Below are 12,866 nucleotides of genomic sequence, written 5' to 3'. Positions count from 1 at the left end.
TTCTTTACAAACAATAACCAATATCTGCACTAGACTGAGATATTACCTTCCCGACTTCTTGTACAAATGAGGGAACAGAGGCAGATGATTAAGTAACTTGCTCATTTGTAAGACTGTCCAGATTTCTGACAGTAGTGAACAAAGCTGTATCGGGGAAAAAAAAAATCACTCCTAGAAGTGGGAGTTGAGTACATCAGTGGAAAAAAAAATCATAGTTCAATAAGAGAACAGTTTAAGTCCTTCTGCATACATTTTAATTAATATTTTTCATTAGGTGACTAAAAAGGAAGATTTCCATTTGAGATAATATCAGGGCTCATTCAAGATTAACTGCAATAGGGAGTTACTCTTTTCCTGTTACAAGACCTTGGAATCCGATCATAGATGATGACTATTGCAGTGATGTCCTATTTTTTCGTGGCTCACTGCACTGTGATAAGATTTCAGGTTACAAAGTCAACTACCACACCACATGCACACCACATTACATTTTGCGATCCTGCACTATTATTATAGTTTGGAAATAAGGCTGTAATAGTGGTCAGACTCATTACTGTAAAACAAAGTTTTTGTTCTGTTCTTTACCCTCACTGATTTCTTGACAGCAGCCTTCACTCCCAAACAAAAATACGGTACTTAGTCTGTCACAGTCTGGATGCAGCAAGAGAGGCACTGAGTAGGTGGTGTTCATTATGCTCCTATAAAGACAGTAAGACAGCAACTGTCTTACTGACCCCTCTCAAACCCCACTCCCATTTTACAGGGTAATTTGAATTATGGTTGGTAATGAAGGTATTAAGGAATTCATTGAGTGGCTGTTGTCATATGCTCTATTATAAATCTTCATGCTGCAAACCCTGAAGATTCCATGGGGATCATTTAAATATTAAACTGGAAACCAACCAACTTCTCTTCCCTGGATGACTTCCTTGTAGACTTTTTGTTCTCCCCACTGTGGCCGTAGCTCTGGATCACATCATTAAAGAACAAGAACATAATTTATCAGAAGTGCTGGTACAATTCAAAAGAATAAAAGTTCCTTGAAAAGTATGTCACTATACTGTTCTCTCTTTTGTCAAACAGTGCAGCAAGACTGGCAATGTAAGGACAGAACATTTGTTTTCTTAGTCATTTAAATACAATTTGATCTTTGGCTGAAGTCCCTGTTACAATTTCAGTTTGCTTAATCTAAATTTAAGGCAGGTACAATTTACAAGTCCAACTATATATTGACTTATACCCACTTCTTTATTGAGACTTGCTGAATTTCTCATGGTACATGACCAGACATCTTGAGTTCTGACTACCATGACTCCTTATAAACTGTTCAACAGGTTTTTTAATTTAAACTTAAGTTTACTACACTTATTTCATTCACTGTGTTCTGTATGCATGACAACTATATAGAACAGTTAAGGCTACAAGAAATAACAGTTTACAAATGACAAAAAATAAGCCCTCATATTCTGTTAGCCATATAAGCCCATAAACAGTCCCTAACTAAATTCATCAGGATTGTTCAAAAGCTCTGAGTTAAGCATGTGTTTAAAAAGCTTTGCCAAACAGTACTGAGAATCTTCATACATACAAGGCTTCTAAGCCTGCACATTAATGAGTCCTGTTTTTTTTTAAAAGATAGGCAAATCCCAGAGGTCAGAGAAGCAGCTAGCTCCAATAACTTTGCCTGTGTGGAATAAACACAGGACAAGGGAAAAACCCTAAAGGAAATAATTTGCAGAAAACTACATTACACAAAAAGCAATGTCTCAGACTGGCCTACAGAACTTGTTCTAAAAAGCAAGACATTGAATCATAATGATCACGCATACACCATGAAGCTGAGTTAATGATGAAGCTAACCTTTTATGATTTGAGTGTGCAACCTTACTGGTTGAATTACAGGAGATTTTCGACATGGTACATGAGAATATATAAATATAATACCTGCTTCATATGTTGTTTACTTGTCTGCTGAAGTTTCCAGAAAACCCCCGCCCACATTTTTTGCTTTTATGAGAAACAATTTTTATAGTCACATATCTCATAATTGATATTATCTGGATTGACCTGAACAGAGGAGAATAATTTTAAAAAGCTCAGAATTTAACAAAAGGACTAGCCTATTTAAGATTAGGAACTTAAAATGTTTACATAGGGAAACAATGACTTTACTTAAAGAGATTAACCAGTTCAGGTCCAAATTCAAATGACAAATTGCACCCTTTTAAATAAAGCATTCAAGCAACCCAGTGCCTCCAATCCACACTAGATACCTACTATCAAAATGATATTTTTCCCTGCAATATGACTTTTGACCAATTTAAGTTCAAAGCACAGGCTATATAATAAAGTAGTAAGTATGTGCCAACTCATCTTGCCTTTGTCGTTTTTTTATGGATTCCTTGGAGTAGCCCTATTATGAACTGCAAGAATTGTATTAAGGAAGCCAGAAAACACCTGCTTTACAAGGCAGGCATTCAAATGTGACCATCTGCTTCAGGACAGACTGTCATAGGAGACAGCTGATTTTTGTCCTAATTAAGAAGCCTGTGTATTAATTCCATGAACTCAAAAACATAGATTTTTCTTTAAAAAGCAAATTCTTTACTAACCCTGCTAGACTTTCTATTCTGGGATGATCCGTACATGTCTTCATCATAACCATTGGTCTGTCATGAGAAAAAAGGAAAGAAAAACTGAAACAAAAACTAGAGGTTTAACTGAAAGTTGACATTTATGAAGAACTAAAGTATAAAGGATGCTTTTCATAAGAACGATACACCAGGGACAGCAGCTGTACATAATGAAGATCCATCACGGGTGAAAATGATTTTAAAAAACAACTCATGGTAAGACCTCAAGAACACTTGAGTTTCGTCTCCCAGCAGGACTTGTAAACCAGCCAAAGATGTCAAGGATGTCCCTGCTTTCAACACAATTTTTTTTTGGTAACGTGGTATAGTAGCAGAGTATTGAAAGCTCCTCAACCTCTGAGGAAGAAAAGTCTAATGATAAGGAAAAAAACCACTAAAACCTAGTACAAAGATTTCCTTTTTTTCCTGGCAGCTAAATTTTAAATGAAATGCCATACTATAATGAAACACTTTTCTCAACATTGTTAGCCAGGATTAAATCCACTCACTACATTTCACTTTTTAAAAATAATACTGCACACAACCTCTTACACTGGACTTCCCTCATTCTTTATTTACATCATCTTCAAGCGTAGACAACTAACATTTGCCCTATACAGAAAAAGCGGGTTAGGAGGGAGGGAGAGAAGGGGCAAAAACTTACACCGTTCTGTCACATTTCTTGATTTCATTTACCTTCCTCTGTTCTTAAGGATTACCTCTCTATAATCTTCCCGACTGATGTGGGCATTATTCTCTTCACAAATAATTAATACATTTTAAGAATCAGTTATTCATGAGCAGTGTAAGGTGCTCCGCCCCCTGCTATGATATAGAAATCAGAAGCCAAATAATAGTCTAATAAATAGGAATGGCTTTGTTTTTAGTACAAAAATGCTCCAAACTTATACCAAAAGATCTGCTACTCGTGGTCCTCTGTCCTGATGGCCACCAAAATCTTAAATCAGCTTGATAGTTAATTTCATAGCAGCCATATTACATTATGAAGTCTTTTGTAAAATTAAAATTATAAATTTATTTTAATTAAAAACTAAAACTTACATTTTAGTTATTTCTGAAATGAAAACCAGTTAAACCAGTTTGAATTTGTTATTAAACAAAATTCAATTGCATAATGAACAATGGTTTATGTGAAAACAGCCTAAAGTCAATTAAAAACAAAACAATAGAATTTGCAATATAACCCCTGATCAATGCTTTGCTGTGCTCACACCTCATTGCAACAATTTCCAGAAGTATAGAGCTTAAAGAGACATCAAGAGGTCTGCTAGCCCATCTACTGCTCTGGAGGCACTGTAAGTATATTAAGACCATCCTTAAGAGACTTATATCTAATCTGTTCTTAGCCTTCCATGGAACTTTCCTAACTGATTAAGTTGCTGTTCCAATGCTGAGCTATCCAACTATTAAGAACTGCTCTTATAATATTAAAACTAAGTTTCAGCAAAGAAAAGTCAATCTACTTTCTCCCTACTCTTCTCCTGCTAGATTAAAACCATTAATCACCCTGCTCCTATAAGAAACCTTTACATATTGGAAGATTTACTTCTTCTTAGCTTTCTCTTTTCCAGACTTAGCATAGTTCCTTCAACTGTCCTCCATGTTTCTTGGAGCACAATGCCCCAAAACTGGGTACAGTATTTCAGCTGAGGTCTCACCAGAGCTGAGCAGAACATCCTAATTACCTCCCATATCTCACACACAAGATTTATTTTATCTTCATAATTAAAATTTGCCTATTTTGCACCAGTATTTCATTAAGTCATGTCATGATCCAAAGTAGAAGTCTTGTTGGCTAGAAATGTGCAAGTACTGCTGGCTAGCTACTTATTCTTCATTTTGGATGTGTGCATTTGATTTCCCCCTCTTAAATGTAATACTTTACATTTGATGTTGTTGATCAACTTATTTCATGTAATTTATCCAATTTATCAAGAGTATTTGAATTCTAATTCTGTCCTTGAAGGTTTTTGCAACTCCCTTTCCCACTTGGTATCTTCTGCAGAATATCTAAAAATACCCTCAGGTCCATCTGCCAGGTCATTAACTAAAATACTCACTAAAACCACAGTGAGAAAAGTTCCTTTAAGGACCCCACTTAAAACTATCTCCCAGTCTGACAGCAAAATCTAAATACCGAGTGCATTTTTCCCCAATCATCTGTAAGCTTACCTTATAGCAATTTCATCTAGACCAGTGGTTCTCAAACTTTTATTTTTGCGGACCACTTGAAAATTGCTCAGGGTCTCAGCGGACCACTTAATAAACTTTTTTTTTGTTCTACAAATCAAAGCACAAAACTCATATTTTAACATCAGTAGTCTTACCTTACAAGTACAGATATTCTCAATTGTTCTGCAACCTTTCCGCGGACCACCTGAATTGAGCTCGCAGACCAGTGGTGATCTGCGGACCAGTTTGAGAACCTCTGATCTAGACCCCATTTCCTTAGTTTGCTCATGAGAATATCATGTGGATAATGACATATGCCTTAAGTTAAGATACATCACAAATCCACGGCTTCTTCCTTAGCTACTAGGCTCATTCTCCTAATCAAAGAAAGAAATTAGATTGGTTTGACATGGTTTCCTCTTGACAAATCCCTATTGGCTGTTTACTTCATTATCTTTGAGATGCACATAAAGTGATTCTTTAATCTTTTTTAAAAAAATTGGGTATCAAAATTACACTGACTGGTCTACAATTAATTAGGCCCTTCTTTTTCACCATTTAAGGAGGGGTATTATATTGGCCCTGCTTCAGCTCTTTCACAACTAAATCATTCCTTCATGAGTTCTTAAAGGTAAAAGCTCCCAAATACAGATATTTCTTGACTAATTATTTAAGCCAAACACATTCTAGGGTAAATGTCATCTGACCTTTCAAACTTGACTAACTTATTTAAAAATGCTGTCACCTGTTCTTTCAAAGTCTGGCTTTCACTACTAGTTAATTTAGTTATCTGGTCACAATTAATTTCTTTGAAAGACTGAAGAAAAAAAAGTATTGGGTAATTCTACTTTTCTGTGATTTGCTTTCCCACACAGTATGCAATAGACCTGCATTTTCCCCTGTCTTCTTATAACTAATGAATTTATAAAACTTTTCTTTGCTGTTTTATTTCCCTTGACAATTTTAACTCATTATGTACTTTAGCCCTTTTCATTTTCTCTCCATGTCTGTCATGTTTCTGCTATTCTTTCCATGCCCATCCTTAATCATGTGTCTGCTTCAAAAAAAAGGGCAATTTAAATTTTTTTTACTGTCAGAGCTGGTCCCTGAAAATGCTTCCAATGTTTCCTTCATTTTGGGAGCATTTAGCATTGTGTCTTTACTAACGGCTTTTTCAGTAACTACGATATATCCTGCACTTCATCTTTTAAACTCCCAAGAGAACCCAATAAACAATTATGAGTCTTTTCAAGTCTGTTTCTCCCTTACTTCCCCCACTTATATTTTTGGCAGTTCACTTTTTTTATTCTACTGTCCTCATAACCTTCCTTCCCTTTAGAATCAGGTACTTTCAGATTATTATCATTGTTACCCAAATTATCTACCACCTTTAGACTATCAAACAGTTCCCTCCTATTAAAGCAAAATCAAATGCAAAATGGCCACTCCCCTGGTAACTTACTCCAAGAGAGTTTCTAATTACAGCAGACATTTCAAATCATGTCAGACAACCCTTACTTTGAGTATTCACTTTATTGAGCATTAGTGAAAACTAAAAATATTTAAGTAACAACAGAACTCATGGTGGGGGAAAGAGAGATGAAGTCAGAATTTCATTTTTAATCTATTCCCTCAGTCATACAGATCCATGAAGTAATACATAAATGCTGCTGAAAAGTTTGTGAACTGGCATGCCACAGAAGATTAATATTATTGTAGCTACTAGTGAAACTTATTTTTGGTCACTGATTTTATGGAAGATGTGACCATTTGCTATGAACACTCACTGAAAAGCATTCCAGCATTCTGATAGGTTTTCTTATTATTATTATTACCCATATACTGCAAAAAGATTGATTGACATGAATGTGATTCAGACCTTGATACTGTATACACTCATGCAACGTGCTTAACTTCAAAATTCTTAATAAAAGTTACTATGCATGAATCTGACAGACCGAAGTAAACATTTGACAATTTTTTAGGTCCACTGCAAAAGTGAAATACTAATTAAGTATATGGTTTGCACTAAATGCAACACCCCCATTGGTACTAAAAAAACCCCTCTACTTGTTATTTTCCTGTAAAAGCCCCATCACATGTTCAAGGAAATGCTGGTTTTGCTGATCTTGAAAAACAGGCAACAACTCTGGCATAAAAGCAATGCAACAGGAAGAACAACTCAGGTTGTGGAAGTAATTTACCTCTGATAACATGCCATTCAATGCTTTGGATAACCAACTCTGTATTCTTACTTGTGAGCAACCCTGAAAATCTATTTTTCTAAAATAAAAGATTCCAAAGCTGTGTGTTTGTTAAAACAGGTCATTACTGGATTCCTGGTAGTATTTTTTTCTTTTTTCTAAAACAGAAAACTGTTTTTAAGTACTTGGAAACTAAATTGCTAGAAGTTTCACTAAATGATTTAAAAATCATTCAGTCACTACATATTTTAAGTATGCCAGCCCTTTTACTACCTGAAAAAAACCCTGCAATTCTCCCCCTCACCCCCGCCCTGGAAAAACACAGCCGTAGCCACCTCTCACATACAGTTACATTAATGCCATCTTTTTCTACATACTGTCACACATTCACCTAATATCTGAAGTTATTTATGATGTTCACACTGCTTTGTATAAGCAGCACTGCTGCATAACCATTTCAGCTGATAGAACAAATGGAAGTCTGATGCTCACACAATCACAAGGCATGCCAGGATATGCTTGACAATAGGCTGGTTACAAGGATAAACAACAAACTATCTGGCCCAGTGTGGCTAAACTCTATACCAGGTACTTAGATAATTTCTTTTCAGCCCCATCAAAGCATTGTGTGAAAGTTCTCAGAGGAAGGACAGTCTAAATACATACAGCTTTGGAGTTGTTCTTCTTTTTGGTCCACTCATTTTCTAATCCAGCCTGCAGTGAGATTAAGAATGCAGGATGAAAAGATCAATTCATTCCTTCCCCCACCTTCTCCCCACCCCCTACCATCTTCCTCTTATCCAGCCATGCAGACCTACATGCAAAAACAAACACACCAAACTTTTTATAATGATTTCTAGTTTAGAGGAATACCAGTGTGTACACACAATGTAAGTAGAGAAAACAGAACCATTCCAGAATCAAAGTGAAGTTGTATTAAAGATGATTAAAGAGACTTAGATAGTACTGTTTAAGTTAGTAGCTAGACTTCAAATTATTTATGCTTACTAGGTTAAATCAATTAATAAAGCCACCTCCTATATATACGCTTACTACAGCAATACATCCATGCACAAATCCAACACAAACGTTAGTATTATAACTGCATATAGGCTAATGATCTTTAAAGAAACCAAAAAAACCCCAGGATAACAAAGTATGATGGAAAAAGATACATCTCTAGTTATATGTCAGTTTATTGTCCTTGTTCATTCAGGCTAAGTATAGATGGTCAAAATGCCCAAGGCTGAATCAATTAAATCTTCTCAGGTTAGTTTAAACTGCACAAATCAAACTGATAAGCAAGTTAACAGACATTCACTCTTGACTCTGGAAATGCAACCACATGCCTGCAGTGGCTCAGGCCAGAGCATGCCTCCCCGCTCAGCTGGAGCAGACAGCTTGAATCTGAAGGGGATCTGGGACAGAAGTTCAATAAACTGACTTAACTTAACTGATTTAAATCTGATACTACCTCCATCCAGGTTTATCTGAAACCAGTTTCAGCCATTTTGAAAGTGGTTTATGGGCACTGAACTTCTGTTGTGTTACAGATTTGAACTGGCTTCCAATCACTTATACCAGTTTATGTTATTTTGTGTCCCTAATCTCAGCACTTGCCTCTGAAACAAACATTTCACATACTGGTAAGTGAGTCTTTTTCCTTGGTCTTATAGTTTTTCACATGGACCCCTTAAGACTGCCTTAGGATCTTTGCTCTTTGGATCACCACCTCTACCACTGCTCAGATACAGGAGTTAGTGTTAGTTTTTCAATTTTTAAACATACACCATGATTTGTTAAACTATTCTCACCACTGGATAGGCGCTGGCATACTCCAAGTCAGACTGTCAGGATCAGGAGAAGAAACAGAGTTTCAGAACACAAAGAGGAGAAGATGGCAAATCACAGAAACAGACACTGAGGTATAAATGCATTTTAAAATGCCATCTGTTTTTTTAAATCAGAACCGTTACCACAGGGCTAGAGATCAGGAATTTCAGCAACTGGCATCAAGCGAAGAGGGGGAAAAAACCCCCATAGAGATAACTATGAACTAACATCAGTGTTAGTTGATATTGTGACAACATCGCACCTAGTATGATTTTGGAAGTGAAACTCAGCTCTGTAAAGTTATCAAAATGGGTAACGTTTGCGGGGAAAGAATGAAATCTGAATCAGATATCCTAAAAACAAGTAGAATTGTATTCTGTGAGCTTCCCTGTAATAAATATAATTTAAAACATACACAAGCTTGCAGAATTTCCAGAGTGGTCCGATCCTGAAGGAATTTTATCTATCCCAGCAACAAGAATATATTTTTAGGGTATGTATTCACTGCAGTATATGAGGCTCAGTCCAAATGCTCTCAATGGGTATGCACAGAACCCCAAATGTTGACTTTCACAGAAAGCCTATTGTGTTTTTTTGTTTTGCTTTATTTTTAAACTGTAATAAGAGTAGTCAGGTGTGGTATGACTTTAGGCAGATCTATTTTCAAAAAAATAAAACAAAACAAAAAACCTGTGTAATAAGAGAAGAGCTTGAGAGGAAATAAAGCATAAATCTTCCATTAAACCAGAAGTTTCCCACCAAAGAAGAGCGTTTTCACAAATGTAATCCATAGATATTTACAAGCCAAATCTGCAGCTGGTGCTATTTATAGATAGACTGCCATGAAAATATAGTGCTTTGTACCAGCTGAAGATTTGCACTTAAAACTGCAGGAGAGAAACCAGATATTATATATTTTTCTCAAAAGAACTGTGACCCGTGAAAGTGAAATGCAGGTTTTAATTACCAATGGACATCAGAATAGAGTGAACTGATGTCTAATACGCACTGTAATTTTTTATGACATTTCAGTTATAATCCTCCTTGCAGGCCATGGGACAGTTATATTCAGGTTATATATTCCTTTCGACTGAAAAAGCACCCACAAAAAGCAAAATGAATTGAAACCAAAAGGCCCAGTGATGAAACAATTTAAGATAGCAACCCCCCCACGTCTTATCAAGTTTAATTGTACTGCAAATCAGACATCACATTTATTTTTTCCTCTCATCAAGGAAAAAACTCTTCACTTTCTCTTTATAGAAACGCACACAGTCATTAAAATATTTTACTTGTATTGAGTGAAATTAAGACTTCATGTCAGAGAATTGTGCGCTTAATAGTCAAATCAGTGTCATGTCATGACCAATATATGAATCACATATAAAAATAAGCACAACCTTTCTGTACAAGGTAGAAACTAGAATTAATATCAATCCTACCTTGAATTATAAAAATAACTTCACTTTGTGACTAACAAGTTATTCAGTTCATCCAGGTAACCAACACACAGCAAAATTTGGAGTCATTTTATACGTGACCAGGAAGTTTTCACAGACATAAAAGCAAAAACACCTATTCTCGGATTGGAAAGTTTCTTAAAAAATTTGGCTTAGACATTCACAAAATGGTTTTGCCTTGGTGCCCAACCCCATCTCAGAGACAGACGCCAAGCTCTAAATATCTCAAATTGAGCAGCTCAAAGAAAGTAGCCATCTGTATTCCCAGAGTGCTTAACACAGGTTCACATGAAAGTATAAACACGGGTTCATAGTAACATTCAACTGCTGTGCTTTCCCAAATGTTGTTAGTTTAAGCTCCTGAACACTGACCTCAAAGCGAATGTTTCATTTTTCCCCAGTGTTGATTACAATATGGAGAAGCTAGGAAGTATCTGTAAATGAAAGCCTGTAGACCAACTTTTTAACTAAATACCTTCTTCAGTGATTAGCTATGGGAATATTTAGCACAGAAAATATCTAAAGAATGTTATGCTTTTTTCTATTCATACTTACAATTTAATGTATATGAAATGTCCATATAGTTCTTATTTGAGAGAACAGATAGCCTTGAGGTAGGCCTGCAAAGTATAAGCCTACAATAAGGCAAAATTGGAAGGTTTGAGAGAGAAGAGATATCAGTGTTCTAGAAGGGATAACAAGTAACCTATTCACTAACCAAGAACAACAACTTCAATAAAAATTCACACACACTTAATTGTACAATTTACTAACCCTCAAGCTTCCACGGCTACCCACTGACATGCGCTCATCTTCATCCGAAGCCTATTAAAAGAAAATACAAAAAAAACCCTCAAGAAGAAAAGAATGAAAAGATTACAGATAATGAGTAATGAAGCAAATGCAGATAGTATCAGAAAGCTGAATTGGAAAGTGGTGGGGCAGAAATTGGGCTAAGCACCTTAAAACAATGCTCAGTATATCTTACTTACTTTAATCAAACAGAAGAGCATCTAAAACACACACTGAAGCATTCCACTGGAGTTTGAACGAGGTAAGAAGTTACACAGCTTATCCCTAAGCTATGGTTGGCTCATAGTCCACCCTGTTTATTGTTCATTTTTACCTCCCTCTGGTCTGGAAAACTCATACAAGTTCTCCAGAATCATTTGCAAGAGGTGACATAATGTAAATACATTTTAAAGACAGATTACCATCGTGCAAAGTATAAAGAACGAACAAAAGAACATACTAACCGAAGCATTTCTTCTGGATTTACGGGAATAACGCTCACTGTCTTCCTACCAAGGCAGCAGAGAAATCAAGAATGAGATGTTGAAAGAAAAAGAAATACCAAAACAATGATTTCAGAAAGAAACAATGAAGAGTCAGCAGTGTTTAGAAGGAAACTGGACTGAGCAAGGTTAAATCAGATGACAACAAATGACACTGGAAACTGAGGGAAAAAATGATATACCCATTTCCTTTAACTGTCTTTCATTATTTCTTCCTTATCCCCTCCACTTTACTATATGTTTCTACAATATCAACGGCAAACTATATACTTTGGTTACTTCATTTGTACCTTGCAGATAATAGGACAAACACTGATCAAGACAGTCAAATTTATTATCTTAGTATGTCTAGGAGCCCAAGTAACAACAGTTCTTTTTCATAGCTAAGATTTCCAGTCTAAAGGAGCTTCAGAAAAAGTCTATTTCATATTAACTGTAGAAAATTCTACCCAGGAAAGATGAGAAGACAATTAATATGAAATATGAATGTAAGACTTATAACATGCTAAAATAATGTACGTTCCATTTACAATCACTAGAATGCACTACGTCTTGCCTTATGGGGGACTTAAAGATTCCATTAACAACATCAGTGTTGCAGGATGCATTAAACTTTAATAAAACAGTTTAAAATGATATTTAGTAAAAAAAAAAATATAAAAGTAAAAAATAAAAATTGGTAAATATTGCATATCTACATTTGTCGTATTCAAGTTGTTTAAAACATGCTCATTTTTCAAGCCAACTTAAATAAGTGTTCTGTAGTTAAACAGCACAACTCCACAAAAGGGCTAAAATTCTGATCTAGGAAGTACTACAGAAGGTGAGCTCTATGCCTGAAGAAAGCACAAGAGCCAAAGTGACATAACGAATGATTTGAGTTCCTCAGGGCACACCAGACACTTTACTTTGTTCAGGATGGTAAGTCATCAGGAGGATGGTTCTTAATTAGGAATTAACTAAGAAAATGTCTACGCGTGGGGCAAACCACTAAACTTCTAAAAATTAACTTCCATATTGTGATTGTCAGGTGTACCAAAAAGCTAAGATGGGGAGGGAGGTGTCCCTTCAACATAATATCTGAAGAGCAACACTATAGCTTCCATGGTAAAACCACGAAGCCTGGAAGCTACAGCCTTCTCTAGTTTCCAGCTAGCGGCTGACTCTTTAAATTGAGTGTCAAGGAATAATTTCTATGAAAATTTAAAAATAATAATAATAAAATAAACAAACCAAATCTGGCCTTCT

General features: G+C 35.8%; 1 protein-coding gene across 10 annotated transcripts in view; it reads right to left on the bottom strand.

Moving 5' to 3' along the window:
* The window catches only part of LRRFIP1 (LRR binding FLII interacting protein 1), a 189,001-nt gene that overhangs the window by 59,570 nt on the left and 116,565 nt on the right, over positions 1-12,866 (bottom strand). For 6 of the 10 annotated variants that reach the window (XM_019553797.1, XM_019553788.1, XM_019553792.1 and 3 more), the window contains exons 5-6: positions 11,580-11,624; positions 11,098-11,148 (exon numbers count right to left, since the gene is read on the bottom strand). The exons of the other annotated variants lie outside the window; for them this stretch is intronic. In XM_019553797.1, coding sequence (XP_019409342.1) covers positions 11,098-11,148; positions 11,580-11,624 — 96 coding nt within the window. The remainder of the gene's footprint in view (positions 1-11,097; positions 11,149-11,579; positions 11,625-12,866) is intronic. 10 annotated transcript variants of the gene reach the window in all.

Source organism: Crocodylus porosus, unplaced genomic scaffold (assembly GCF_001723895.1).
Source record: "Crocodylus porosus isolate Cpor-Errol unplaced genomic scaffold, CroPor_comp1, whole genome shotgun sequence".
NCBI classification, from domain to species: Eukaryota; Metazoa; Chordata; order Crocodylia; family Crocodylidae; genus Crocodylus; species Crocodylus porosus.
This window is presented reverse-complemented; position numbering and strand designations above follow the sequence as displayed.